This window comes from Lycium ferocissimum, chromosome 1 (genome assembly GCF_029784015.1).
Source record: "Lycium ferocissimum isolate CSIRO_LF1 chromosome 1, AGI_CSIRO_Lferr_CH_V1, whole genome shotgun sequence".
NCBI classification, from domain to species: Eukaryota; Viridiplantae; Streptophyta; class Magnoliopsida; order Solanales; family Solanaceae; genus Lycium; species Lycium ferocissimum.
Window position 1 is genome coordinate 16,595,601 of NC_081342.1, and position 27,491 is coordinate 16,623,091.

Here is a 27,491-nt window from a genome sequence, read left to right on the forward strand (position 1 = left end):
TTCGCATCCATTCCAACCGCTATTAGCAGCTTTATGTCATACTTCCCGTACACATGTGTTCCATCTATTGATATTACAAAGCCGACAATGAGCAAACCCATCAATGCATGGCTCAAGGCCCAAAATACAAAATCAAAAATATTACGGCACACCAGGCTTCGATTTCGAGCTTCCATTCAACAATGCAAGAGATGATTGAAGTGTCAGAGCCGCCATGTATCTCGGAAACGTCTTGAAAGAGCCCTCCCAATTGCCGAAGACTATTTCATGTGCACGCCTACGCCCAAGATACGCCTTCCTCCTAGTAATGCTTTTGTTATATACTTTCGTGACGGCTCTAATACGCCTTTAATAATGGTACCCGAAAAAATTTGAAATATCAAAGATATAACAACGAGGAACATTATATTAACACAAAAAATAAAATAAACTTAGGCGAAGGGATACCTTGGGTTTTCTCTAATGTCGCTAACTAATACACGCGCAATCAAATTAGTATCTAAATTGCAATGATCATCCGGGAGGTCACCCATATCACAAGTGTGCTTTCAGGTAACTTTGAAATAGTCCACATCTTTTCAGCTTTTACCACGGGAGCATCCATTCGCAGCCTTGATACTTTCGCTTGCACCAATCGCCAAAGTTTTCGTGTGGAATCGTCAACTTTAAACTCCTCATCCCCCGGATGCAATAAATCTTAACAAATGCCCTTTGCAATGATTTTTTTGAGTAAAATCATCCCTTTTTCAATACGAGCCTTTTGTTTTACCGCATCCACCGGCTCTTTCCACAAAACTTCGCGAATATGATCATCATCACTAGTAAAGACAAAGGCATCCGGGGCGATTCAAGATGATCAAGATAGGATCTCATCGGAATGCCACCGAATCGGGTCGACTCGTCGTCGAAATTGGCTTTCGCGGTCGAACCGAAGTCGATCGTTGTCGTTCAAATGGTTGCCGTGAATTCCGGGCTCCTCCTCGTGTGCCGGATCGTTCATCATGTCTTGCAATGCTCTACTTGATGTCGAGTATTAGTTCCAACCTCAATCTCATCGTCACTTTGCTCATCGTCACTTTCCTCCGCATTAGGTATTTCCTCACTATCGTCAGCGATGTCACTATATAATCTCGGATAACTGGACCATCTATATAACGCCTTTGCCTATAATTTGCGCAACCACCATATTCTCCTACACAAGAAATTAGGGTGTTTTAACTACTACACATCAAATAACACTATTGATCTTAAAAAAATAGACGTACCGATAGTAATCAACCGCACCGAAACTCGATAAGGACCATCGCTTTGAGTCATTGGATAGGTCGAGATGTTCCAACCGATTCATCCATCCCGATGAGGAGACCATCCGATATGATCCATATCAGGTGTATAACGCCTAAATAATATAATCAACATCATTAGTAGCATTCAAGTGCCATTACACATAATAATAATAATGTAAAAAATGAATATTTATCACTGCCCGTCAAATTGCTGACTTAAACTATCCAGAGGCATTTGGCTAGTCAAAATGCTTTCATAGGTACTCATGTCGTGTAACCGTGTTGATAAGTAGGTTCCGTGAGTGACTTCGGCCGAATTATAGACGGGCTTCCCGACAAGGTCTATTTCGGCTTCCCGAGGAGCCCTAGCCATGAATTCAAGTCGATTAGGCGGGGACCGTCTCTATATACATTTCAAGACGTTTAAAGTTATGCATTTCCTATAATCATAAGGCGCCTTCAAAAATCAATCAACGATTCATCGTCTTGAATGTACTTAACGTCCATAACTAGTTACACCTTGCGGCGTAAATGACGTTGGATATTTTCCAATTATATTTAGATCAAAATCACTTCTACTAACTCGTAGTCTATTATACAAGGCTTGGAGTAGTTTTGAGAATTTTAAGTCATGGAAACTTAACATGGTATTTTGGGGAAGAATCATAGCGCAAATTATTTTCCTCGAATATAATTTGTCCGTCCCGTAATAAAGAAACTTTAATTCTTGGAACATCTCGCCATATTTTGAATAATTTAGAGGAATACAAAACGCAAAACTAGATGAAACTTTGAATTTTTTGCTTTTTTTTTTGCGTTATACGAACTCGCATTTATAAGATTTGAAGTTCAATATAGAACCAACGCACGCATGCAATTATAGTTGTCTTGCAAGTTGTTACGTCAAATCAAAATAAGTGGAGAGATGCATAACGCATGAATTAAATGCGTTATACTACATTCCAAAGAAAGATAGCGCAAAGAAATAATCGCGTTAATTTATCGTAATGTATATACGCAATTTAATGCGTTATAATGTCATAACGCATTATTTCACCGCGCTATACAACCGCACCATTGTCACCTCAATCGTTAAAATGTAAAAAACGCCATGATTCGAATCAAACTTTATATAACGTAATTTGACGAATAGTTGTTACCAACCACACAACATTCCACACAAAATTGAGCTACTATGTCATTTTTTGACCAATTTAGAGATATTAGTCGTGTTATATCGTTCACTCCAAAGAAACATATTTGAAGCAATGGGTAGGACTCGCGAACTAGATTTATGATGATTTTCATTGAGATAATAGTCAAAAATACTCCCAACGTTTGACCAAAATGCCAACTACACACCGAACCCTTTGCTTTGTCCTATTACCCCTCGACAATTTTTTCAATATTAAAATGCCCCTTTTTTGCCGATGTGGCAACTCAATATGACAACCTCAAATTATTTACAGGTGCTTGTCCACACGCACTGCCCACGTGCCACATCTTTAATTTCCCCTCATTTTTTATTAATTTCCCCTTCCTCCATCCATTTACTCTTCTTCAAAAAAAAAAAAAAAAATCTCTCAATTTTCCACACTCCATTTTCAAGATGAGGATCCAAAACCCATACCCAATTCTTCTTCATCTTCATCAACATCATCATCATCATCATCTTCATTAGGAGTTGAAAAAAAAAAATCACACCAACTTCCTCAAATTTGATCCAAAAAAACCCAAATGTGAAAGAAAGCTTCCTAATACCAAGTAGAACAAAGTTCATCCATTAATTTGATCAAACAATTAAGAATTTAAAGAAACCCACTTGGTGTTCTTCATAGTTTTCTCCAAATTCCTAACAATGGAGTTTAATTTTCTCCCCAAATCAACTCAAAGAATTAGTGCTTAGCTTAAACAACTCCAACCAAGCAACAAGTAGTAACTCCAAACAAGCAACTTTCAATCGATTTTCTTTAACAGATTAGATTTTCAACCTTTTTTTTTTTTTCCGCATTTTCGGTTTTTTTTTTCAGATTTTTTTTTTGAATTTGATTTGGGAAAAAATTCAAATGTGAAAGGAAGCTTCCTAACACCAAGTAGAACAAATTTCATCCATTAATTTGATCAAACAATCAAGAATACATAAAGTTCTCGGGTTCGAACCCCCGCTCAAGCATAAAAATAAAAAAATAATTTCGCAAGGCAGATCGGGGAGAGTATGTCGGATCCGGCATACAATCTTTAAGGAAAAAGCTAAAGTTATGCCGGATCCGCATAATAAAAAAGTCCTGCCCCCCATAGGCGTAATTTTCCCAAGACATAGTTTAGTTATGCCTTATGTATGACTTTAGTTAAGGCATAACAAAATTATGCCCCATAAGGCAAGAACTTTTCCTTAATGCATAGACTTTGCCTTATAAGGCAAAGTTTAAGTTATGCCTTAAGAAAAACTTTCGCATTATGGGCATACTTTTAGTTATGTCTTTGGGGCATACTTTTTAGTTAAGGCATAACTAAAAGTTTACCTTGAAAAGTAAATATATATATATATATATATATATATATAAGGCAAAGTCCGCTCCTTCGGTAGACTTTTACTTAAACACAACTAAAAGTCCGCCCCTCCGGCGTACTTTTTACTTAAACACAACTAAAGTACCGCTCCGGCGTACTTTTAGTTGAACACAACTAAAAGTCCGCACGGAGGGGGCGTACTTTCCCTCGAAGCATATATATATTTTTTTTTAACTTTTCAAGGGAGCTTTTAGTAATGCCTTAGCTAAAAGTGTGTCCCATAAAACATAACTAAAAGTATGCCCCATAAGGCGTAAGTTTTCCTTAAGGTATAATAAAAGTTTGCCTTATAAGGCAAAATTTAATTTTAAACTTTTATGCGGACCCGATAACTTTGTGAAGGAATTATCAAAGTTATGCCGGACCCGGCATACTTATGCCAAGTCTGCCCACAAGGCATAAGTATGCCGGGTCCGGCATAACTTTGGTAATTCCTTCACAAGTGTATGCCGTTGGCGGCATAGCGAAATTTAAACTCTGCCTTGCGAATTTTTTTTTCAAATTTTTGATCATGCGCTGGGTTCGAACTCGGAACCTATGGGTTTTAGCCGAAGGGCAAAATTTAAAGATTTCAAATATGAGGGGCAAAATTTAAAGACCACCCCAAACGAAGGGCAATTCTGCGAATTGCCCTTTAAAGAAACCCACTTGGTGTTCTTCATAGCTTTCTCCAAATTCCTAACAACGGAGTTTAGTTTTCTCCTAAATCAAAGAATTAGTGCTTAAACAACTCCAACCAAGCAACAAGTAGCAACTCCAAACAAGCAACTTTCAATCGATTTTCTTTAACAAGATTAGATTTTCAACCTTTTTTTTTTTTTTCCGCATTTTCGTTTTTTTTTCTTCGCATTTTTTTTTTTTTTGTGAATTTGATTTGGGAAAACAGTGATTATAAGAATAATCACTATCCTAGCTTTAAATTTATAATGGGTATTATTTTGACCAAAAAAATGGAGATGGGTGTTAAATAGGATGAAGAAGAAGATGAAGTAGCCTAAAAATGGAGGGAATTTAAATTTATCTATGTGGCAGTCCAGTTGGCATTTTAAAACACATCAGATGCTTTTTTTAAAGGCTATAACGCGCCACTGAGCGGTGTAGTCACGCTCTTGTCCACATCAAGAAAAAGGGGCATTTTAATACTGAAAAAAATTATCCAGGGGGGTAATAGGTCCAACGTAAAGGTTAGGTGTGTAGTTGGCATTTTGGTCAAACGTTGGGGGGTATTTTGACTATTATCTCGATTTTCATTACTCAAATAACCCTAATGATGGATTCAATCGAGAATACAATAATAAAATGACAGAGGAGTGGGATTGGCGTGTTAGGGAGGTCGCAAAGACTGAGCACTGAAGTTAGCGTCATTGGGCTTAAACGCCCAAAAAACGTGCTATGTCAATGCCTCGCGGAACTCCACAAGAGTTTAATTTGGCTCTTAATCGTTTTTTCGAAGAGAACAATCGGATGCAAATACGTTACCATAGGGTAAAATATGGTATATATGGTAGCACAAGATTTAGATCCAAGTGGGATTCGGACTGTGAAATGTCCGATGAAGATTAATATTTTTCTTACAATAAGGTAAGTAGTAGGTCATAAAGACCCCCCCCCCCCCTAGGGTACTGGGGTTTGCAACTATATAAGTAGCCCTTTCTTTGTTATTAGACTACACCATATTCAATGTCGAGTAGTAGAAACTCAGCCTTGTCTTTACTCCTTCCAAAAGAATCAAATAGCAAGGATAATGAGAGTTCAAATCATAGCAGCGCTTTTTCGAGCGATACTGTGATTTCAAACTAGATGAGCTAAATCCCCACCTACTTATAGAGCGTAATGATGATTTCTGAAATGTGAAATATTCAGATCCGCGGGAATATTATTGCGGTTTACGCCGAGAATGGTCACATCGGCTTGCCGAATCAGAACGTCTTGTTCGTGACTTGGAAAATTTCAACGCTCCAATACCAATAAGGTACTCGCCAACCATGCCTCAAGTAGGTCCGTAAACTTGCGAGCTTGCTTGTGCAAAGGATTAGAAAAGAAAACAACGTATCGTCGGCAAGACGATGTAGATTTTACATGCTAAAGTTGGCCGAAGAACAAGCATCATCAACCGGTAGAGAACTAACTGCTACCGAAAAAAGATGTGTCTTAAGAAACCGCCAATATTTTTCTGAGGACGATATTGAGGACTTGTACTCTGATGATGATTAAAAATGTTGTGATTTTAGTTTTAAGTTTAATATATCATTATGCTCTTAGGCATTAATTAGTATGTTAAGTATTTTCATCTACTCAAGAATGTTGTGATTTTAGTTTTAAGTTTAATATATCATTATGCTCTTATTAATGAATTAGTATGTTAAGTATTTTCATCTACTCAAGGTTATGAATGATGCAATTTAATTAAGTTTTTTTTTTTTTTTTTTTTTTTTTGTATGAACGCTGCCATTTTGACTGACTTTTGATGAATTATTAATGGACAAGTTTAAGTATTCGTAAAGAACTTCAAGCTAATGTCACCGAGCCTTGAACGAAAATGGTGTTCGAGCACTTTTCAACCTCTAAAACGGTCATCCGAACTTTTGTGTATCCTTGATGTGTTGATCCTATCTAATTAATCGCACAAAAATAAGTAGGGTTCTATATAAAATATTGAAGTTTCGGGGTCCGGCATGATTAATCTATGGTCAAAGTACGTTAAAAAGTGTAACGAAAGAAGGGTTAACCAAAAGAGCGGAAAAAAAAAAACAACACGATAGCGCAGTAATTTATCGCGCTATAGCGCTTAACGGAACTGTTTCCGTTAACTACTTTAGCGCAAGAAATTACGCTAAAGGTATTTTCGTAACATTGTTTTTTGTTGGGGTATTTTGGTTGAAACTGTTTTTTTTTTTGGCATTTTGGTTCCGGACTCTTTGTAATGTACGTTCTCAAAAATAAAATACTCCGTATTATTTTTATAATATAAAAACAAGATTAGATTTATAGTCAAGCTTCTAAAATCAACTTATGTTGAACTTTTTAAAAGTGTTTTAAAAAAAGTATCTTTGATTGAAAAAATAATTTGTATTTGGTTAATTAACTTGAAAAGTAATTTTTGAGTAGCAATTAGTGTTCGGTCAAGTTTTTAAAAAGTACTTCTAAGTTTTTTTTTTTTCTTCTCAAAATTGCTTTTGGGCAAAAGTAATTTTTTTTAGCTTCTGAAAAACTGCTTGTGCCACTCCTCAGAAGTACTTATTTTCTCCCAAAAACTTGGTCAAACACCTCAATTTTTTTAAAATAAGCACTTTTAAGAAAAACAAGTTTGGCCAAACATGCTATTACAGTAGATGTGTGTGTGGGTAGGTTTAACGGGGGAAGTTTAAAAATACCAAAGGCAAAAATAGAAATTGCATACACGGGAGGGAAATGTCTAACGTTCCAAGTTAAAGGGTATTAGGATATAACTTATAAGTTGTTACCAGGTTATTAGGACTAGATTTAGGCCTCATTTGCTTTTAATAAGATTAAGACGTCCGAAGTTGAATAAGCATCTAAATATTAAGATGTTGTATTTTGTATACTAAATAATTATGGTAGTTTGTCTTTACAATGCATAAAATTTATCTTTATTAAAAAAAAAAAAATTAAATAAAATACTAATTAATCTTCTACTACATCGACAAATATTTAAAAAATCTATACGAAGATTAGTGATGGTGATCGCCAACAGTAATGGTTGTGGGTGCCTATTGAGAATGGTGTTGGCTGAAGACATGGTAATGCACAATAGCTAGCGGTGATGGTGGCTGGAACTAGTTATTAATGGTGGTTGTCGATGGTGTTGTTGGTAGTAGTTGTTAATCGAGATTGATAATAGTGATGAATGATAGTACTAGCTAATGGTAGTGGTAAATGATGATGGTGGTTAGCAATATATAATGGTGGTTGATGGTGGTGATGCTTGTAAATGATAGTTAATATAACGGTGGTGACTGTTGATTATTTTGTTTGTTAGTTTAGGCTCAACTCGTCGCTTTACTTAAGTGCATCCAAAGGTCGGGTCGGGGTTGTATGCTCTTTCTTTCTGTGGGAGTCGATACTGGGAAGAGACAAAAATACATCGACGCGGCTAATAAGACAACTATATTTGGATTTTTCCCTCCATAAGATGAGCGGCATCACGAAACTGACCAAACAAGGATGATGATAATTCAATCGGTGAGCTAGCAAGCTTATGAAATAAAGAAAGAGGGACCCTTTTATTATAAACTAATGAAATTGTCCGCGCTTCGCGCAGTCCTATAATGCATCAGCCAATTTATAATCATATCATGTTTCAAATTTTTTATTGACATAGAAGATCCTTAATCGTTGAAGAATTTAAATAAAATTAGAGGACTTTGTTGATTTATGTTAAGAAATTTGTGGAAGTTAGTATAATTATGGAATTAACTTTCATCTTCTTGAGAAAATGAAACCAAACTCAAATTTTGGAGGATTACAAAATTAATACATGTGAGTCAATTTTTTACTGAGCTAAGCAAACAATATAAAGTCATGTATATTCATATTAAATGAAAAGTCATGTTTGTATAAAATTCATTGAGCTAAGCAAAATCAGAACTTCTTTATCTCCTTCACCCCTGCAATTCTCTATCTCCTATTGTGTCGTTTCATTCCTTTATTTAGAGAGGTGGAATTCAAATAGAATTGAAGGAAAATGAATGTGATAAGACGGAACAAAATTCTATTTGATTTCCACCTTGTAAATAAGGATAATCAATATAATTTCATTTTAATTTTACACTTGACTTTTCTATAACATCAACAGATTGTAGTCATTCAAATGACGATTTTATTTCATATGTAGTAGAAACCTCAAATTTCTCACACCACACCCATTCACGGGCAAAGGGATTTATATAATTCAAAACACATTATGTTGATACTTTTTCGAGACACAACTTGTTAATATTTAAAAACTTGAGGAAGACGATACTACAAATTATCAAGACACTTCACATTCAACCATTAAAACATTGGAAGAAGTAACCTCGTAGTTATCCATATTTATCGATGGCTCTACAGTTTTTTAAAATAAACAATAGAGCCTAGCAAGCAAACTTTAAAAATAAGGTGCAGTTCACCGCTATACTATTAGCAATATCTCTTGTTCGAAAAATATTGTCGTAATCTCAATATCTATAAGTCCAATGTGTTAGTGTCGCACATGACATTGAAAACATATTAGTGAGCCCGCAGCAAAAGAATCTAAACGATATGATTAAATGATTTTACTGGAATACAATGAATACCCTATATATTTCTCTTCAGAATATCCTCAGTTCATAAGGACTGCAAAAGGCCAAAATAGGAACAATTAAATTGGTGACCAAAATGTGACGCAATGCGTGGAAAATAAAGTGTTATGAAAGAGAATCAAATTTAAAGAATTATGAATATTATAAGAGAAACAAATTTAGACAATTAAGAAAAATGAAGAGAATAGATTGAAGAGAGTTAGGCAAATTATTCTTAACCTCCAAGCACATAAAAATGCAAACTTTTCCCCCAAATCTCATTTCATTTACTTCAAGTTCATGCAATCACCAAAAAAAAAAAAAAAAAAAAAAATTCAAGTATCAAAGCTTTGACAAAAAGATAGAAGAGAGGGAGAAGAAGAAAATGATACAATCTTTTAGAATTGCAATTTACGTTTAACTATTTCACATCTGGTGAAAATCGTAAATTCAAGGATATAAAGTACTATCTCTACTGTCGTGAAGTTTCTACAAACCGTGTTACTTTCAAACATGAAACACCAAAGAAAAGCATGAGGAAGGAAAAAAATAACGAAATGGGAGCTAAGTTTACCTTCAAAATAATGGCTTTGACATGAAAACATTATGGTGAGCTTTCATGTAAAATGTTTTATATCTCTTTTGGGTAGTTGAACACTATGATTGGTGTGCCTTAAAAACTTTCAGCTGTTACAATATTAATTAAGGGAATAAATTACCATAGAGATGGGAGAAGCTGGAAGAGGAAAAAAGGAGGTGTAATGTAAATTAAGTGAGGATTTATTATTGAAAATTAATTAATAATTTAGAGTGACGAAGAGGATGAAGGAAAAATGTCAAAAAATGTAGGGAAAAAAATATCATTGCTAACCATAGAAAGGTGCCACTTCATCTTGTTTATGCTTGGTTTTAATATATATATATATATATAAATTCTATTATTTTAAGAAAAGAAAAGAGGATCTATTTAAGAACCTATTTTATCTTTATTGCATTAAAAGCTAAAAACTTACATAGAGAATTGTGGAAAGTGAATATTGCGTGGAGGTGTAATAATTAAGAGATTGTGGGATGTGACTTTAAATGATACTAATTAAAAAAAGAATTAGAAAAGGAAGAAGCAAACGGCCGAGAAATAAGGAAGTAAGAGGAATTTAAGGAAAAGTAATAAAGTGTAGTAAGGAGCCGTTTGGACATAATTTCATCTCATGAGCTAAAATTATGAGATGAAATCATGTTTGGACATGCAATTTGGATTTCTTAAGTTGTAGCTTTTCTTATAAACATAAAAACCCTATAAGTTGTGAAACGCATCAAAATTTTCCCAATTCTTATACAGTCTTACCAAATGAGTAAATCATAATTCATAATAAAATTAATACGCTACTAGAAGGCCTTTCTAAAAAATACAACAACAATTGATCAAACTTTAGTTCAATAAAAAGGAAAATTTAACATGAATAGTAATGTAACTATTCTTTTAATATAATCCTCCACATGGTAAACATGATTGGTAAATATATTTTACTAACTTGCAGATTAATATTTAATACAAATGGTTGATAAACATGATTGGTAAATATATCTATCAACTTATGAGTCTTTTTTTTTACAAAATATAAACGTATAGGCCAAATTTTACATTTATATTTTTTGAAATCATGATTTTAAATCCCAAATCATGCTTTTTTGGATGATTTGGGATTTCATCTCATGAGATGAAATCGCATGTCCAAACGCTGATTTCATCTCATAATTTCATCTCATGAGATGAAATCGCATGTCCAAACGCCTACTAATAGTGAAGTAAGAGATAAATAAGGTACCTGTAATGTTTTTGCAGATTTTTAGGTTAAAAAATGGGAGAAAATCTAGAAAATTTGAGAAAAAAACAAATGGTAATCCTGGTCTAAGAGAGGTGCCACATCTCTCTCTTATGCCCAGCTTTATTAGATATATAGATTTAACGCGAAGTCGATTGACATCGTATTTTACCCCTACGCTGAAAAGGGTAATGTGAATAGTTTTCTTGAATGATTATGTTCTCTTTGTTGTGAACAAGAGAAAGCTCTACGGGCGAAGCATGCTGTGAGTAAATGCTTTGTCTTCTTAGTTCATATCAAGATATAAGGAAAGGCTTTTCGCTCACCCTCAGAAAGGTGCATGGGTTGACTCTTTTTCTTTTTACGAGTTAGGATGTGAGAAGAAAATATTAGTGCTTAGAAATTCGACTGACATAATTTGTTTGAATCATTTAGCTGATTGATGTTAAGGAGTAGTAAATATGAGCTTGCTAGCTGAGGTTGGGCCTTCTGTCCAACTTCTCAATTTGTGTTTTTTCTGTTTATTTGAGCGTTACGTATTCCCATTTCGATAATAAAAATTCTTAATGACTTAAAAATACGGCAACTAAAAGTAAAATGAGAAAATTAAAATCTATTAATTTTTATATATAAAAACATTTCATGACATAAATTATAAAAAGAGTATTTAAACCTAGATTTTTTTGAAGTTATTCAACCTTTACAACAAAATAGTACAAATCTATGAAAAAATTCTTGCCAGAAAACGTTCTCTTATGCGGGGCGAATTCGGATTACTCGGGTTTTGACACCGAATGAAAAATAAAATAAAAAATACAAACATTCAAAGAGTATCTGCAGATAGAATCTAGTAGCTCAGTCTGGATTTTTACATCACATTGTAATTCCCTCCCCATTTTTTCTTCCCCCACCCGATGTAATAAAAAGTTAAAAAAAACAAAAAAAGTATCCGCCAATCACCATGATGGACTTCACGACACCTATATGACGAACGTGACACCACGCTCTACTTAAGCGCTGGGGCTAGTGTACTTCCCTCATACAAGCAGTAGCGGTGCTACGCTGCTCGACTAGTAATAGCAATTGAGCACCCGGAGAAATTTTATGGTGGGTGAGGCATAAGTATGACTTGGCATGTGAGGGTGATTACTTTTCTTTTTAAAAAGTGTATGGGTCCCACTTCTATTTACCCTCTCATTCTTGGTGCTATTTCTTTCTCCTAAAGTAGCAACTCCATTTCTTTAATTCTAATAATTCTTCTATCGTCTGGCCTTTTAGATCAATTTTTTTCTTTTAACTCAATTCTTTTTTTACTTTTTTCAACAATTCTTTTTGTATTTTTTTCAACCAATTCTTTTTGTGTTCATTTATATATTTATCTTCTTCATTTGATACTTGGTATGTGTAGATAGGTTTGATGGTTTTGGGTTTTGTATTTATTAAATTTGTCAATTCTATAAAAAAAAATTAAATCAATAAGATTCTCGACTTTTTTTTTCAAAATTTTCAGGTTCTTCTTGGTCGAATGTATTTATAACGAAATTAATTTGCTTTTTGTGAAGTACAATGTAAATGCCACACAATTTCATACAATCATACCCAATTCAGCTTCATTGTAATCTTACGCACAAAAATATCAATCACAACTTCATAAAAGGCGAAAAAGTCATATCATACATGAGAGCCTCAACTTTTACAAGATGAGCTCTTTCTAACTTTATAAACCGTATATACTTGAAATTTCTTGATTAAAAGAGATGGATAGCTGTTAGGGACAACGAAAACACCAGGAGTGTAATGGATTCATTGAAGTTAATATATATGGACATTGAGATAAAATTGCGAGAACAGACACGGTGTTAAATTGTTAAGAAACAAAAACTATGACAAAGTTAAAAAATATCTACAAAGTAGATTTTAATAAATTTTTTATATAAAAATAATATTTAAAATAAATATATATAATGTCGGGTTGATTTGGTCTTGGTTTGACCTTTTTTAGTTAAAACCAAACCAAATCAATTATGATCGAATTTTTTCTTCAGTATCAACCCCTTAGATAATTATGTTTTTCAAATTTAACTCAAGTTAACGGTTTGGTGTGATTTATCATTTTTATGTATATACCTCTACTTGGTACTATGGTAATTCTGTGCACATTGTTGGTGGAATGATCAGAAAGTTATTCTAATAATAGATGTTTATTATTGCACATATATAACTTAAAAGTAAAATGCAAGATTTTTATATTTTTCAATATCTTCTTCACGGCGAAGGACTTTAATTAATCAATCACGGAAATACTAATTTCAAAACATTACTAACTCTTTTCACTGTGTCTTGTTGTGTTTTTTGTAATTAGTGCAATCAGATGGCTTGGGTGAACAAATTACGATAAAAAGTATTTTTGTCAAGCGCTGATCAAGCTTAGTGGCGGTCTATGTTACTCGGACTCGTTACTTTCGGTGCAGCACTCATGTCTACATGACATGGGTGTGGGTGTGGGATCGGGATCTGTACCCGATCTGGTCAACCGATTTTGGATACTTTGACCAAAATCGACGCAGAAATTCTGGATAGATTCAATGATTTCTTTAATCAAAACTAAGGTGAAATTGAAGAAAATGGAATGTCTTGTATATAAAAATTTCCATGTCACTCTGTTTTCTTTTTATCTCCTTTGGGGATTCTCTTCTTGATCAATATTTTTTCCTCAAGTTTTTCACATAATATTCCATAATTTAGGTTTTATAACTTTATTTTTACATATTTAAATTTTTTTAGCCGAATCCCCGCACCCGTATTCATAACTGAATCCGTATCCCCGAATCTTAAAATTTAGATCATGAAAGATTCGACATATAAATTCGCACCCATATCAAACACCCGCACCTGAGTAGCTTAGGTGGCGGTTGGTCTAACTAATGTGTGAGAGTGGGGTTTTTTTTTTTTTTTTTTTGGGGGGGTGGGGAGGGATTTAGGGGTATCCAAGGGTGAAGGAAAGAAACAAGGAGTGGACCTTCACACTTAATTAGTAGTGAGGAGAGGGAGAAGTTAAAATAAAGTGGGACCCATATTGTATACTTGTAAATTAATAAAGACCCTTACACAAATATGACATGGCATATCTCACACAACATAAAGTTTTTCGAGCACCTGGGTTTTTTAGGTTCCCTATATACGCGCTAATATTGAGGCACGTGGGTAACACGCACTCCACTTTGCCCTATTTGTTTCACTCTTTTCAGTAGCAACAACAATCTCAGGTCTCAATCTCTCATTCTTCGAACTCTCCGAATTCGTCATTTTCAGCGCTACACTTGGTACATTTTTTCCTCTTTTTTTTTTTTTTTTTTTTAATCATTTCATCTCTGTTGAAATCAAGTTTTTGTTTTATAACACTTGTTTATTTTTGGTGTAAATATTGGGTTTCCAGTAAGGTCTAATACGCTCCTTTTGTTTAAATTTGACTTGAAGGGTGTGTTGGGTATGAAGGAAAATGTTTTCCAGGAAAATAAGTGATTTTCTTATTTATTTTCTTTGTGTTCGGTAAGTAAGTTTAAAACCTTATCCTAAAAGCATTTATATACAATGTAGGCAAATACTGTAGGGTGGGGGAGGTGAGTGGGTTGGGTGGGTTTGTGTAGGGGTCGGTGTGAGGGTGGGGGTGGGGGTAGATGAGGTGAGTTTGAGGGTGGGGGGGGGGAGACAATCAAGGTGGAATGCCTCTCGTGGGACTTGTTTTCACTACTTTTCGAACTTGTTTTTCTAAAGAAAATGTTTTCCTCCATACTGAATACACGTTAGAGTTATATTAAGTCATCTTTGTGTAAACACCAAGTATTTCTTGGGTCTATTGATCATGCATTGTCCAACTTTTTGGATGGACGTTAGAGTTGCGTTTGTGTGTTGTTGAGTTTCGCTTCATCTGCGGAAGACTGGTTTTTCTTTATTTCTAGTTAATTTGCAACAGTAGTAAAGGATGCTGTCAATATTTTGGGTACCGGTTTGCCTTGAACTACCTGAATTTCAAGTTTAATTGGGAATGCTTGCGATTATGTGCTCATTTTGCGCGTTCCTTGATCTGCTTGTCACTATGTGTTAAAATTTTCAAGTATGTTCTTCCCAATTTATATGGCATTCTTATCATTTTGGAACATCCCAAAATGTTTGACACAATTATATTTCTTTATGATTTCTCAATTTTGAAGAATTCAAGTTCATTCATGATTGTTGAATTTTAACGTGGTTTACTCTGCCAAATTTTCTTTCAATCTGTGCTTTCATATTTTTATGTCACTATTAGGAATTAACATCTTAAATTCTATGCCCATAAGAGGGGCTTTTCACTAAGCACTCTTTAATCTGTGTAGAAACTTTGTTAATCGTGTCACTAGTGCAGTAAATTTTCTTTTCTTGCTTTGGTTTCAATAATGTTTAGCTGCTCTACATTCACAAATTCTAAGTCAAAGGTCATCTTGGTTAGTTTGACAAATTTAATACTAAGAAGGAAAAATAATTTACCAATTTATAAATTTTATTGGAAGGAACCTAATTGGTCTACTTTGCTGCTGCTCGCCAGTGTGATTCTGTAGGTTCAATTCTTCTTTTATCTTCATCTTTCTATTCTTTGGATAGTGGACTTCAATCTCAGAAGCAAACAATTAATAGGTTTTGCTATGGACGCTTCTGATCCGCAATGGTGATAAACTTTAAAGTTTTGACTTTCGAGTAATTCTATGCTTGGTTACCCTTTTATTCCCTTATGATGTTCGGTGTAAAATAGTTGATACTCCATGGTTATTTGAACTGATTGTGCATCGCGTTAAAAATAAACAAATTGTTTTGGGTAGTCTTAGATGCACAATATACTCATTTATGGTAAAGCTTTAGAATATGCTCACAACAGAGAGATGCTCTTGAGGGAGTTTTAAAGCAATAAATCACCATGTGTGTGTTTCAGGCTCACAGAGAATATAATATTTCCTAGTACCTTTCCCCCTTTTTACCTTCCTTTCTGGGTTGTGGGGAGGGGTGGCTGGATTTCTTTTTTGGGTCGAAAGGTAGGCTGATCAATATGGCCAGAAGACAGATCTCGTCAACAGTATCTTAATGCGCGACTTGACTCTCTCATCAAATGATGCAGTATTTTGGCGCCTTCTTGTTTGAAAATTGCTACATCCATTCCGACTTGTTGCTGACCAAAAAGCTTGGTATTTAAGCGGAGAAAGGTAAAGAGGCATACCCATTATCCACCGAGTTTCGAACCATGCACCCTCCATTTTGCTTATGCCTTGATCATAGTCATGTTTCCTTATGCACCTTCCTTAAATTTTGGTTGTTGATTTGGTGTTTATGAAAAGTAGTCTCTATCTCCCAAATATATATATATATATATATATAAGGAAAAGAAAAGGAAATGCAGTTTCAGAAGGTATTGGTTATTTGTCAGATTATGCAACATCCTAATCTAGATACTATTGAAAGCCTTGTTCGAATTCTGTCTCTGGTTCTGCTCATATGCACTCTGGTTTCTGTAGGCTCACTGAGTAATTTGGAGGTTGCTTTTAAATCGACAAAACAATGCCGCCCAATCCGAGAGTTAAGAAGGCATTTCATGCTATGAAAACTATTGGCATCTCTGAGGCAAAGGTGAAGCCAGTCTTGAAGAGCCTTCTAAAACTATATGACAAAAATTGGGAGCTTATCGAAGAGGAAAATTATAGAGCACTTGCAGATGCTATATTTGAAAAGGAGGAAGCGGAGGTTCAATCTATCTTTCCTTCTCTCACATTTCTGGCCAAGTCAGAGTTTCGTTTTTCTTCTTTCCTTAGCAAAGCATTAAATATGCTCAATGGAGTCTGAATTCTCTTGATTGACATCCTATTGCAGGCGGCGGAGCATAAGAAGTGTGAAAATAATGAAGTACGAGATGTGGTATGGTTGCATGTGTTTAATTTTAAGTCTCCATGTTACCATGTAATTTCTATAGGATCTGATTTTTTTCCTTCCCCATTTCCCTTGTATCATTTTTTTTTTTTTTTGAGAAACTGGTACTGAATTTCCCTTGTATCTTTATTTGGTCCCTTAGCCTCCTGTGCAGCGAGAGGAGCTTTTAGAGGAAGAAACAATGCATGAGGAGCCTGAAAGACCACTAAAGAGATTGCGCTTAAGATATCAAGAAGGTCAACCTTCACCTTCCGCTAATAATTCTAGTGCCAGGACATCTCTTAAAAGGCTTAGACGGGGGGAGGAAGGTGAATTACCTGGATCTCGTTTTCAGAACCAGTCACAAGGGGAAGCAAATCCTAGTTCTCATAGGGATAATCTCAGATTGAACGGAACTCAAACATCTCCAATCATGTCCAGGGGAACGAGTTCGGTTGCTGCTAAAGCTTCCCATGCATCAATACTCAAAGAGCCAAAGAAAGAACCGGGTGGTGAACTGTCCCCTAAACAGAAGATGTTGGGATCCCTTGCCTTAATCAAGCCTAAGGATGAACCATATACTGATGATATGCCACAGTTTGAGGCTCCTATTGCTGTTATTCACCCAGGTATTTCATCTTGGAGAGCCGAATGTTGTGTCACGAATTAATTCTTCATGGTTATTAAATTTCCTTGGCCGATATACATTTGTTTTTTTCTTTCTCTGTATGGGAGTTAGAAATCAATACAAGACATAACTAGATTGGCGTACATAGTTTACCCATTTCGTGTTCTGGGATTGTATCCATTATATTTGGAGAATTCTTGTCTTGCAGAAGCTATGGAGATTACGAATTTAAAATTTTGACATCTTGGTAGATCTGTATGGGATCCTGATGATTGTGCATAAATTAAGCTACAACTCATATATTATTACCTTCTTTCTTCTTTGATGTTCTCATCAGAAAGTTTCCTGGAAACATCTATAAAGTTTTCCCTTCTAATAAATGGCCTTGTTTTGATTCTTTAGAGCCGTCAAACAAGGGAGATACTTCAAGTGGTAACGCCTCAAGGAGACGTTCAGAAACTTCTGAACCTTTAGCGATAGAACTGAGAGGAGGAAGAAATGCAGGTGAAGAAATTACAAATTCATCAAATGGAGTGGCAACCGGTCGTGAGCTGGTAGAAGTCCAAGATAGGTGTTACTCTGATGTAGATATTGCCTCCTCACTCTCTGGAGAGATAAAAGTCTCTATAAACTGTGACCCAGCTCGTTGTAGATCAGACTTCCATATGCCAAGTCTAGAATCTGTTCTGAAAATGGTGGAGCTTAAATGTCTTAAATCATACAAAATCCTGGATCCTAACTTTTCTGTGAAGAAGCTGATGAATGACGTGTGTGAATGCTTTTTAGAACTGGGAACTCAACATAGTCATGAATTGCAAGCAACCACCGATGTTGCTGCAGAGAATGATTTTGGCGCGAGAAACAGGACTGTTAATTCCTCGAATGGAATTATGAATTTTGAAATTGATGCTGGGGATGGTCAACCAAAGGTACTTCAACTCTCTCCTCCTCGTATTGGTGAAGACAGCACTCAAGCTGGTCATATAGCATCAATGGGCAACTGTGGTAGTACTCCAGAAACTGATCAGAATGGTCTTGAGCAGACTAATCCATTGAGTATGGAGGCTCCAGGTGAATTAACTCCAGGTGAAATAGGTTTATTTGATTCCTTAAATGGGTTCCTGAATTCTGATCTTGGTGCTGGGGAAGCTCCCCCAGAGATACCCTATCTCGCTTCTTATATTGATGAAGAAAGCACTCAAGCTGATGATACTGCATCCATGGGCAACTTTGGTATTGCTCCGGAGACCGATCAGAGTGGTCTTGAACAGACTAATTCACAGAGTCTGGAGGTGGTTCCATGTGAATCGACTCCACATGATGTACGGTCTGTTGATGTCCTTGATATAACCAAGGGGCAAGAAAATGTTTTAATTTCTTTGGTGAATGAAGTTAGTAGCAACTGTCCACCATCATTCCACTACATAGCTTCCAATGTCGTTTTCCAGAATGCATTTGTGACCTTTTCTCTGGCTCGTATCGAAGATGATAATAGTTGTTCAACTTGCACTGGTGATTGTTTATCATTGTCCACACCTTGCGCCTGTGCGCACGTAATTGGCGGTGATTTCGCATACACAAAGGAAGGCCTTGTGAAAGAAGAGTTTCTTAATGAATGTATTTCCATGAATCGTGACCCCAAGAAAGACTGCCAGTTCTTTTGCAAAGAGTGTCCATTGGAAAGATCAAAAAATGAGGACATTATAGAAGCTTGTAAAGGTCATCTGATGAGGAATTTCATCAAAGAGTGTTGGTGGAAATGTGGCTGTAATAAACAATGTGGCAACCGTGTAGTACAGCGAGGTATAAGCCATAAGTTGCAGGTAATAATGTGTGGAATGTGGCATTTGTCTTTGATCACGTTCATGATGTGGGAATAGCTAATGCCTTAAATTTCCTATTATGCTCGTCCTTTGAGCATCGCAAAGCTTCTTCCAAAATCATAATTGGTTTCCACTATTAACTTGCTCTATAATTGTTGCTCTTCTTTCAGGTCTTTATGACTCCGGAAGGGAAAGGATGGGGCTTGCGGACCCTTGAAGACCTTCCTCGAGGTGCTTTTGTCTGCGAATATGTTGGAGAAGTTCTGACCAATGCAGAACTCTTTGATCGTGTTTCACGGAGCCCCAACGGGGAGGAACATTCTTATCCAGTCCTGCTGGATGCTGACTGGGGTTCAGAGGGTGTCCTGAAGGATGAGGAGGCTCTTTGTTTGGATGCTACATTTTATGGGAATGTTGCCAGGTTCATCAATCACAGGTAAGTTCGCAAAGATGGATCCCAAATTTTATCTCTTTTTCTGTAACTTTTCCCCCTTGGGTTGACTTAGTCACTAAAAACAAAAACAACAATCTGATTGAATTTTAGGTCTAATTTTTTGTTCACTTGCCCTCAAGTAAATCTCCTACCTGACTTTGAACTAGATTTCGGTGCTTCTTTGAACTTCTGCATTTTTCCCTTACTTTTCAAATTCCCACAAGCAAGCTTTCTTTTTAAAAAAAAAAAAAAAAAAAAAAAAAGAAGATGATTTATGGTGCAAGTCCAACAAAGCCTATTTTGAATGTCAACTGCTCAATATCCCTCCCATTAAACGTTCACATCTTGTTTTTTAAATGTCTTCTGCTCACTTCATGCTTCTTTTCTGACATTCCCACTTCTAGCTCCTTTAACTACTCTGCCAATGGCAGACCAGAGAGACCATGCGCCTATCAATTTGCATCTTCTTGTCATGTCAGAATATCCATAAAAAAAAAAAATGGAGAAAAGAAACAATAAAGAAACAGGATAAAGAGAACCATGCATGTTATATCTGTTTGATGTTTAATACATAGAGTCGGAACATATGTTGATGCATTTACTTTATTCATTGCTGTTCTGTTCCAGATGCTTCGATTCAAATTTGGTTGAAATACCAATTGAAATAGAGACTCCTGATCACCACTACTATCATGTAATGAATCTTAAGCTCTCTGAATCTTTAACTTCATTTCATCCTCAAGAGCCATTCCCTCGCAGTGACAGCTTTGTTGGATAATTTCATGTGATTGCTTGTTACAGATTGCTTTTTTCACTACAAGAAAGATTAAGGCAATGGAGGAGCTCACTTGGGTGAGTAGGCTTTTTTCATTGTCACATGCTCAGGTTCATTGTGTCATTGTGCACTTGTTTTGTTGCTTTTGATATACCGATATAAGTACACTGGTCTGGTTTGCTTTGGACCAAATTTTTGTGTGTTTTCTGATGAGTGTGCTGATAATTCCATTAACAAGCCTATGTTGCACAGCGAATTCTCTTCTACTTAATCCCTCTTTCATCGCCACATATCTCTCCGGTAAGGAGTGGGAAATCTTTCTCCTATTACATAAATCCAATTTTCATTTCATCTGGGAAAAGCCATCGTTTTCTCAACAGATTTAAGTTACATATATATATTGAGTTGGCCTCCTGACCTGAGGGTTATGAGGAGGCCCTATTGTAGTACTGTGCAGCTAATGTCCATAATAAACAGTAACGAATTGTGCTGAAGTGGCTTGTCCACCAACCACCTAAAAAATATAAGATAGTAGCTTGAGGCAGAAATGACTGAATGAGTCTTTCCCACCCCACAAAAACAAATAGGAAACGAAAATTAATGGGATTTATGTGTGTATGTGTGTGTGTATAGGGCCTTTCTAACCTACTACATGGCTATAGTGGTTTTTTGGTCATTTCAGGAAAAGTTAAAATGGGTTCTCTTTATGTAACCCACGATCTCTCCGATTCTCTTTATGTAACCCACGATCTCCCCCCCTCCCTCTTCTCCTTCTCTTAATTCAACAGAGTTTGAGATTTGGCTTCCTGGTTTGTTGGCAAATGTAGCAACTTGAAGATCACATTTAAGAATATATCCACCGAGTTTCTTTCTCCACTTGCTTTCATTCAAGAAAGATTGTTTGGTTCAAGTGTGTTTCCGCGGGTATACGCATCATGAGTGAAGGAAAAAACAAAGCGAGAAAGAAATGGATGATGCAGTTATCTGGAAAGAAAATTTGGGGACATTATCCAATGGAGATATGTTTCAAGCAAAATTTATTAAGCAGAGATGAAGTGAGTTTAGATTTTAGGGTAAAAATTATTTAGTGACTGGTACAACAAGGGCCACCATTGGCAGGCTCGATGGCATCATCAATGGCAAGTCCACGGTCCGGCATCTCCCGATCTCCTAGCCATACACCCAGGAGTTGGGTCGCAATTGAGGAGGGAGAGGTTGCTCAGATGGTAAGCACCCTCCACCTCCCACCCGAAGGTTGGGTTCGAGTCACCAAGGGATTAAATTGCGGGAGCTTCTGGGAGGAGGGGAAAAAAAAATTAAGGAGGGAGAGAAGAAAAGAAAAGAGGGAAAAGAGAATTGGGTTTAGGTTTTTGGTTAAAAAGACAATAAAGACCCTCCTATCAATGTGTTGTTAGTGTGTTGGCAGGATTGTTTTTGAGAATTAAAAATGGGGAAAATGCTATTTAGTAGGTTAGCTTAACCTATATATATATATATATATATATATATATATATATATATATATATATATATATATATATATATATATATATCCTTTATCAAGTCACTTCCTCATTTGTTCTTCAAAGAAAAGATGGACAGGTGCTTCTCAACTTTGGTTAGTTTCTTTCACTCTTAATACTTTGTAATGATGTGATATATTCTGAATATGATAAAGTGATATCTATGTTTTAGGTTACTCTAATCATAAAGAGTTAAGCCCAATGGACGTCTCCTCTTAATTCTGAAATTATGGTTACCATGTTGATTGTAAATGGAGTAAAATCAAATTTAGGCCCCTCATTGTGAGAGTTAATTCCAAGTGTCATCTTTCTGTGTTCTTTATCGGGATAGTCAACAACTCTGAGCTATGTCCTAAATATGCCAAGTAGCAGCATAATTAGATGAATTCGTGTTGATATCCTTGAGGAAAATATAACCAGTCATTACAAAATGCTCAAAATTGCAAATTGAAATAAGTCAGTAACACAATGGATTTCAAACTACTACATCATGACTTGAAAGATTAGCAAGTAACGGTGTCTCACCATTTTAAATCTAGTTTTTCTGGTAGCATGAGTGTTCACCTGGTAGATACAAAAAGGTGCTTGCCTCAATGCCTTTCAGAATATATGCTTTGCTATTTGGTTGTTTATCGGCTTGATGAACTTTGGATTTGGCTCTTGCAGGATTATGGTATTGATTTTGATGATCTTGAACATCCAGTAAAAGCATTTAGCTGCCATTGCGGTAGCACGTTCTGCCGAAATATGAAACGTCCAAGCAGTAAGTAAAATTGGTAATCATCTCCTAGTTATTATGGTTGGAATTTGCAAGCTATAGTTTCCTCGTATTTTCACTTTTGTAAACTGTTCTATTTGAGTGGTAAACTTGCCCAAATTCTCAAAAAGAATATATGAATTATGTTTGGTACTTTGATATTGCAGTTTAAATTTTTGTGACCCCGACATGCTTTATTGAACAGTCATTTCTGCTATGCTACTGCAAGACTTGTGTCATTGTTTGGCATGAGAAGTAGAGCTGTCAAAACGGGCTGGCCCAGCCCATCCGGGCTAGCCCACGTGGACTTTGGAATTTAAAGGGCTTGGCCGGGCCAGCCACCTTTTTAAAAAAAAAATATTATTGATAATTCTTTTAATTTAAATTTTAAAAATTGTAACACAAATATTTACAAGACAATATTACATGGCGTTACTACTTGCTAACTAAGTCTGAAACAGTGTCTTCAAATACGTTTTTGGGGAGTCCTGGGACAGGGTGTACACAAAACGCTCTGGGGTGCGAATGAAAGGAATAGATCCATAGGGCGTACACCCTAAAGATTGGGGCATAAGTCCTGGGCACAAAAGCGTACTCCCCGAGCGTTAAATTTAATGTTTGTTGTTTTACAAGTATTTTTGTTATAAATCAAGCTTATGGGCCAGCGGACTTTTCCGGGCCAGGCTAAAAGGTCTCGTTTTTAAATGGGCTCCAAAAATCATAGCCCAACACTATTAAATCACTGGCTGGGCTGGGTCAGCCCTACTGGCCTAGCCATATTGACGGCTCTAATGAGAAGGGGTTGGAGAAGCCAAGCCATAGTACATAATACTACAATTGTGCATGAGTGTCTACCTTATGAAGGTTTGAAAATGATGTGAAGTAGGAACTTAGGCATACTGATACTCTTTTGATACTCTTTTTAACACATAGGGTGAAAGCTGATGAATCATTTGAAATGGCATATATTTTGGCTAAAATTTCACTGGTGCTCCTCATCGCTAGAGGTTTTAAGTAATGAACTGTTTGATTACTAGAAGACTAGAATTAGATCACTCAAAATAGACGTGTAAGAATAGCAGTTATTCTTACATGTGGAGAGTTGGAAAAACCATCAAAAGGATCTGGAGAATGATCCCTACAGTTATTTTTTTGGTGTCTCTGGAAGGAGAGAAATAGCAGATGCTTTGATGGAATCTCAACTCCTATTAGTACTCTCAAGGCTAGATGTTTAGAGTGCTTATTTAGTTGGCATTTTCTTACCCCTGTAAACGGTGTGGATACTTTTTTGGATTTTGTTAATTCCCTGTCTTTAGCTTAGCTTAGCACAATAGGCAGGATTCCTTTTAGCTGTTTTACAGGTTTTTTGTCTAAGTTTGCTTCCCGTTTTGATTGAAGCAGCTTCTTTTGCCCACCTGTAACCTTGCATCTTCTTGATGCTTTACTAATGACATTTGATTACTTTACCGGAAAAAAAAATAAACATGTAATTTGCATTCTATAGAGTGCATCTGTTACAGCTAAAACCTAGATTTTACTGGCCTGGAAATAATATTATCTTGATGACTTTCTTTTGGTTTTCTTTTCCTTGAGCTGAGGGTCTATCGAAAACAGCCTCCCTACCTCCCAAGGTAGGGGTAAGGTCTGCATACACACTACCCTCCCCAGACCCCACTTGTGGGATTACACTAGGTATGTATGTTGTTGTAATATATGAATTATGTCTATCTGCAATTATTGCAACAACACACCCAGTGAAATCCCACAAGAAAAATGATTATTTTGTGTTATGACTTCTTAAAGGAAGTTGGTAATCCTGGCATCTGAACAGATATTGCCAATGGAATTGGTAGTATGGCCTGTCAGTAGATTCCTGAGAGAAATTGCAGGATCAGTAACTTTGCTTGTTCATTAGGTTTCAGCAGATTCCCGATGGAATTGCTGAATCAGCAACTTCATTACTGTTCACTCGCAAACTGCTTGATTGATGATGTAGTTTCTAATTATTTATTCTAAAGTGCATGGTTGGTCTTTGTTATTTTCATTAGCAACTGTAGCTCCACCAAAGAAATGATTCGTTGAAGTTAAAGTCTGTCTAGCCCTGGGGAGAAAATAGAGGTGGTGCTTCTAGAAAATTGCTGATTATTTTTCCAGTTTTTTTCCAGAATAGCTTTTGACCCGACAGTAGAGGTACTTTTCAGTTTTGCAAAAACAGAAAAACGTTTCTCTAACAATGTTTGGTTGAAATTTTCCAGAAACAACTTTGACCAACAAATGTCACATAGGTGTTTCAATGGAAGAAAACTTTTCTCTAGCAGCGTTTGGTTGAAAAAAAAAAAAAAAAAAAAAAAAAAAATCTAGAAACAACTTTTTGACCAACAAATGCCACATAGGTGTGTCAATGGTGGGTTGAGTTAAGTTTCGGCGGGTCAAATGAGAACTCAACCCAACCTAAAGTGCTTGAGTAAAAAAATATGGGTTTGGTCAAAATGGACAGCCAACGGGTCATAACCAAACCTTGTCAATTCAAAACCATTTCCCAGTTTGTTTTTTTGTAATTTTTTAAACATCTAAATAAACCAAAAATCTTTTCTTTGTAGAGAGTTTGTGTTTTAGCATCTCTTTGACATAAATTAATCATATTTTTAGTTAAAAGAGTTCTTTTTAGGTGAAATTGTTGAGAGGAAAATACACGACAAACCCAATCAAATAAAGTTTGTTCCTTCAAGGTGAAAGGTTGAGAAAGATATCTTTCTTTCCGTCCACATATAGAACGTGAGTGAAGCTTTGTTTTTCTTAAATAGATAAAGGGAAAGTGAGTGAAATTTCAGAGAGGGAAATATACCCCAAACAAAATAATTTTTTTTTTCTGTTCTGAAATTTCACTCACTTTCCCTTATCTATTTAAGAAAAACAAAGGTTCACTCCTCAAAAAAAAAAAAAAATCTAGAGACACACATACCCATAAAACCAAACCAATGAATACATTTAATTTTTCTTGACGGAGAGAGAAAGCAAGTGAAAGTTCAGTGTTGAGAGAGATGTATATCTACCGAAGCAAAGTAAAAAGGTCTAGGTAAAGTTACTGAGTGAGAAATTTACCCACCAAACCATAAGAAAAAAACTTTTCATTTCTTTGTAGAGAGAAAATTGGTAAATATGCAGAGAAATAAACCCCAAAACTAAAAATGATTTTCTCCTTTATGGATAGAGATTGTGTGGAAGTGAAATGTAACAACTGAGGAAGGCAATATCCTCTTTTTGACAGGAATATCTTCTTTTCGACACAGATTTCCCTAACAGAAAGTTACCCGATTTTTGTTAAGATGGAAAAAGATGGCTGAACTTAATGGCTGAAGGTCTGGTTGGTAACATTTTGCACATGATGAGCCGTTTCGAACTCCCTTGTGTATCCCCTCAATCACTTTCCATGAATTAGTGCCTTAAAACGTGTCCCTAATCTCCATGAGCTGTTATCAGCACAATTATTCCACGTACTAGAGGTCATGAATGTTATGCTAAGATTTGGTACCATTACTCATCGAGTATTATGCTACCTGTAGGATCTAGATCAAGAAGGTAGACCTGAGATGGTGATCTTCTCCCAGCATGTTTTTGGCAATTTCCTGGTCTTGGGCGGTTCACGAAGCTGTTGTGATCAAACTCAGTGAAGGTGATGTTTTTGTATCTCTGAAGGGTTCTAGCGCCGATGTGCATTATATGTACAATATGCAATGCTAAACATGTTTATAGTTTAAATTATACTATTAAGGCGCTATTTTGTATAGAGATGTGGCTCAGAGCTGGATTAGCTGCATGTTGGTTGTATATGATGATGTTTTTGTCCATAAGACTACATGCTGGAATACTTGGCCTTTGCTCTATGGCATGCTGTGGCATATTGCAGACTGCCTTTTCTTTAATCTTACCTTTTTTTTTTTTTTTTTTTTTTTTTTTTTTCTCTTGTGCCTTCTCTATTAAGCTCTTATGTCTGCCCATGTTGTTTCCTTTGAAGTCAATGAATCTCACGATATTTTCTGGACAAGAACACATATGGTGGCTGTGTAAAGGCTGTAACAGGTTGTAACTTACCATTCAAATGTTTAATACTTTCTGGGATACGATTATTGTGTTTTCTCTGCTACCAAGCTATTAATCCTAGTGTCAGTAAAACGTTGGCCTAGTACATCTAAGAGACTTATTGAACTGTATAGTAATGAAATGTAATTTAAGGACAAAGTTACTTCTTATTGAAGTGTGTTTTAGGGACAACATCCACACTACTGGCCGTTTATTTACTTTTATCACCTATTGATGAAATTACTATTGTATGTTCTCGGGAAATCTCATTGGTGGTGAGAGTAAGAAGGAAAAAAATAATTGTGAAAGTGGAACTGCAAACCTGTTAGATTTCAGCAAATCTTAGGCCCTTTAAATTCCTAGTATTTTGTCACCACGACTTGGGGATAAAATCCTCCCAAGTTTTTGCACGATTTGCAATTTGCACACCTAACTATGATGTGCTCATATTAGAACACTGAACTAGTTTTGTTAAGTGTCTTTGACCAACCTATTTAATTTAAATTAAAATTTTGCACGCGTTAACAGAAAAAGTATTTAATTTTATTTAAAATTTTGCATGTTCAAACGTAAAACTGT

General features: G+C 35.8%; 1 protein-coding gene across 3 annotated transcripts; it reads left to right on the top strand.

Annotated features, from left to right (window-relative positions):
- The first annotated feature begins 14,121 nt into the window (after window positions 1-14,121).
- LOC132050397 (probable inactive histone-lysine N-methyltransferase SUVR2) lies at window positions 14,122-26,755 on the top strand. Of its 3 annotated transcripts, none has more exons than XM_059441630.1 (10): window positions 14,122-14,288; window positions 16,506-16,731; window positions 16,858-16,902; window positions 17,057-17,522; window positions 17,924-19,344; window positions 19,515-19,780; window positions 20,405-20,471; window positions 20,579-20,629; window positions 22,742-22,838; window positions 26,396-26,755. In XM_059441630.1, the coding sequence occupies exons 2-10, from the start codon at window positions 16,549-16,551 to the stop codon at window positions 26,413-26,415; spliced, it is 2,616 nt and encodes an 871-aa protein (XP_059297613.1). In that variant the 5' UTR covers window positions 14,122-14,288; window positions 16,506-16,548; the 3' UTR covers window positions 26,416-26,755. The 3 variants fall into 3 exon arrangements, 2 of the variants coding, with proteins under 2 accessions (XP_059297613.1, XP_059297620.1); XM_059441637.1 differs by lacking the exon at window positions 14,122-14,288 and adding an exon at window positions 15,697-16,196; XR_009413408.1 differs by lacking the exon at window positions 20,405-20,471.
- Window positions 26,756-27,491: the final 736 nt, after the last annotated feature.

Bases quoted from the DNA above. Each gene is read 5' to 3' on its own strand.
- LOC132050397 (XM_059441630.1), top strand. From the start codon at position 16,549: ATGCCGCCCAATCCGAGAGTTAAGAAGGCATTTCATGCTATGAAAACT. The intron at 19,781-20,404 runs GTAAGTTCGCAA...GTTCTGTTCCAG, and splicing joins GCCAGGTTCATCAATCACAG to ATGCTTCGATTCAAATTTGG. The intron at 22,839-26,395 runs GTAAGTAAAATT...TGCTACCTGTAG, and splicing joins AAATATGAAACGTCCAAGCA to GATCTAGATCAAGAAGGTAG.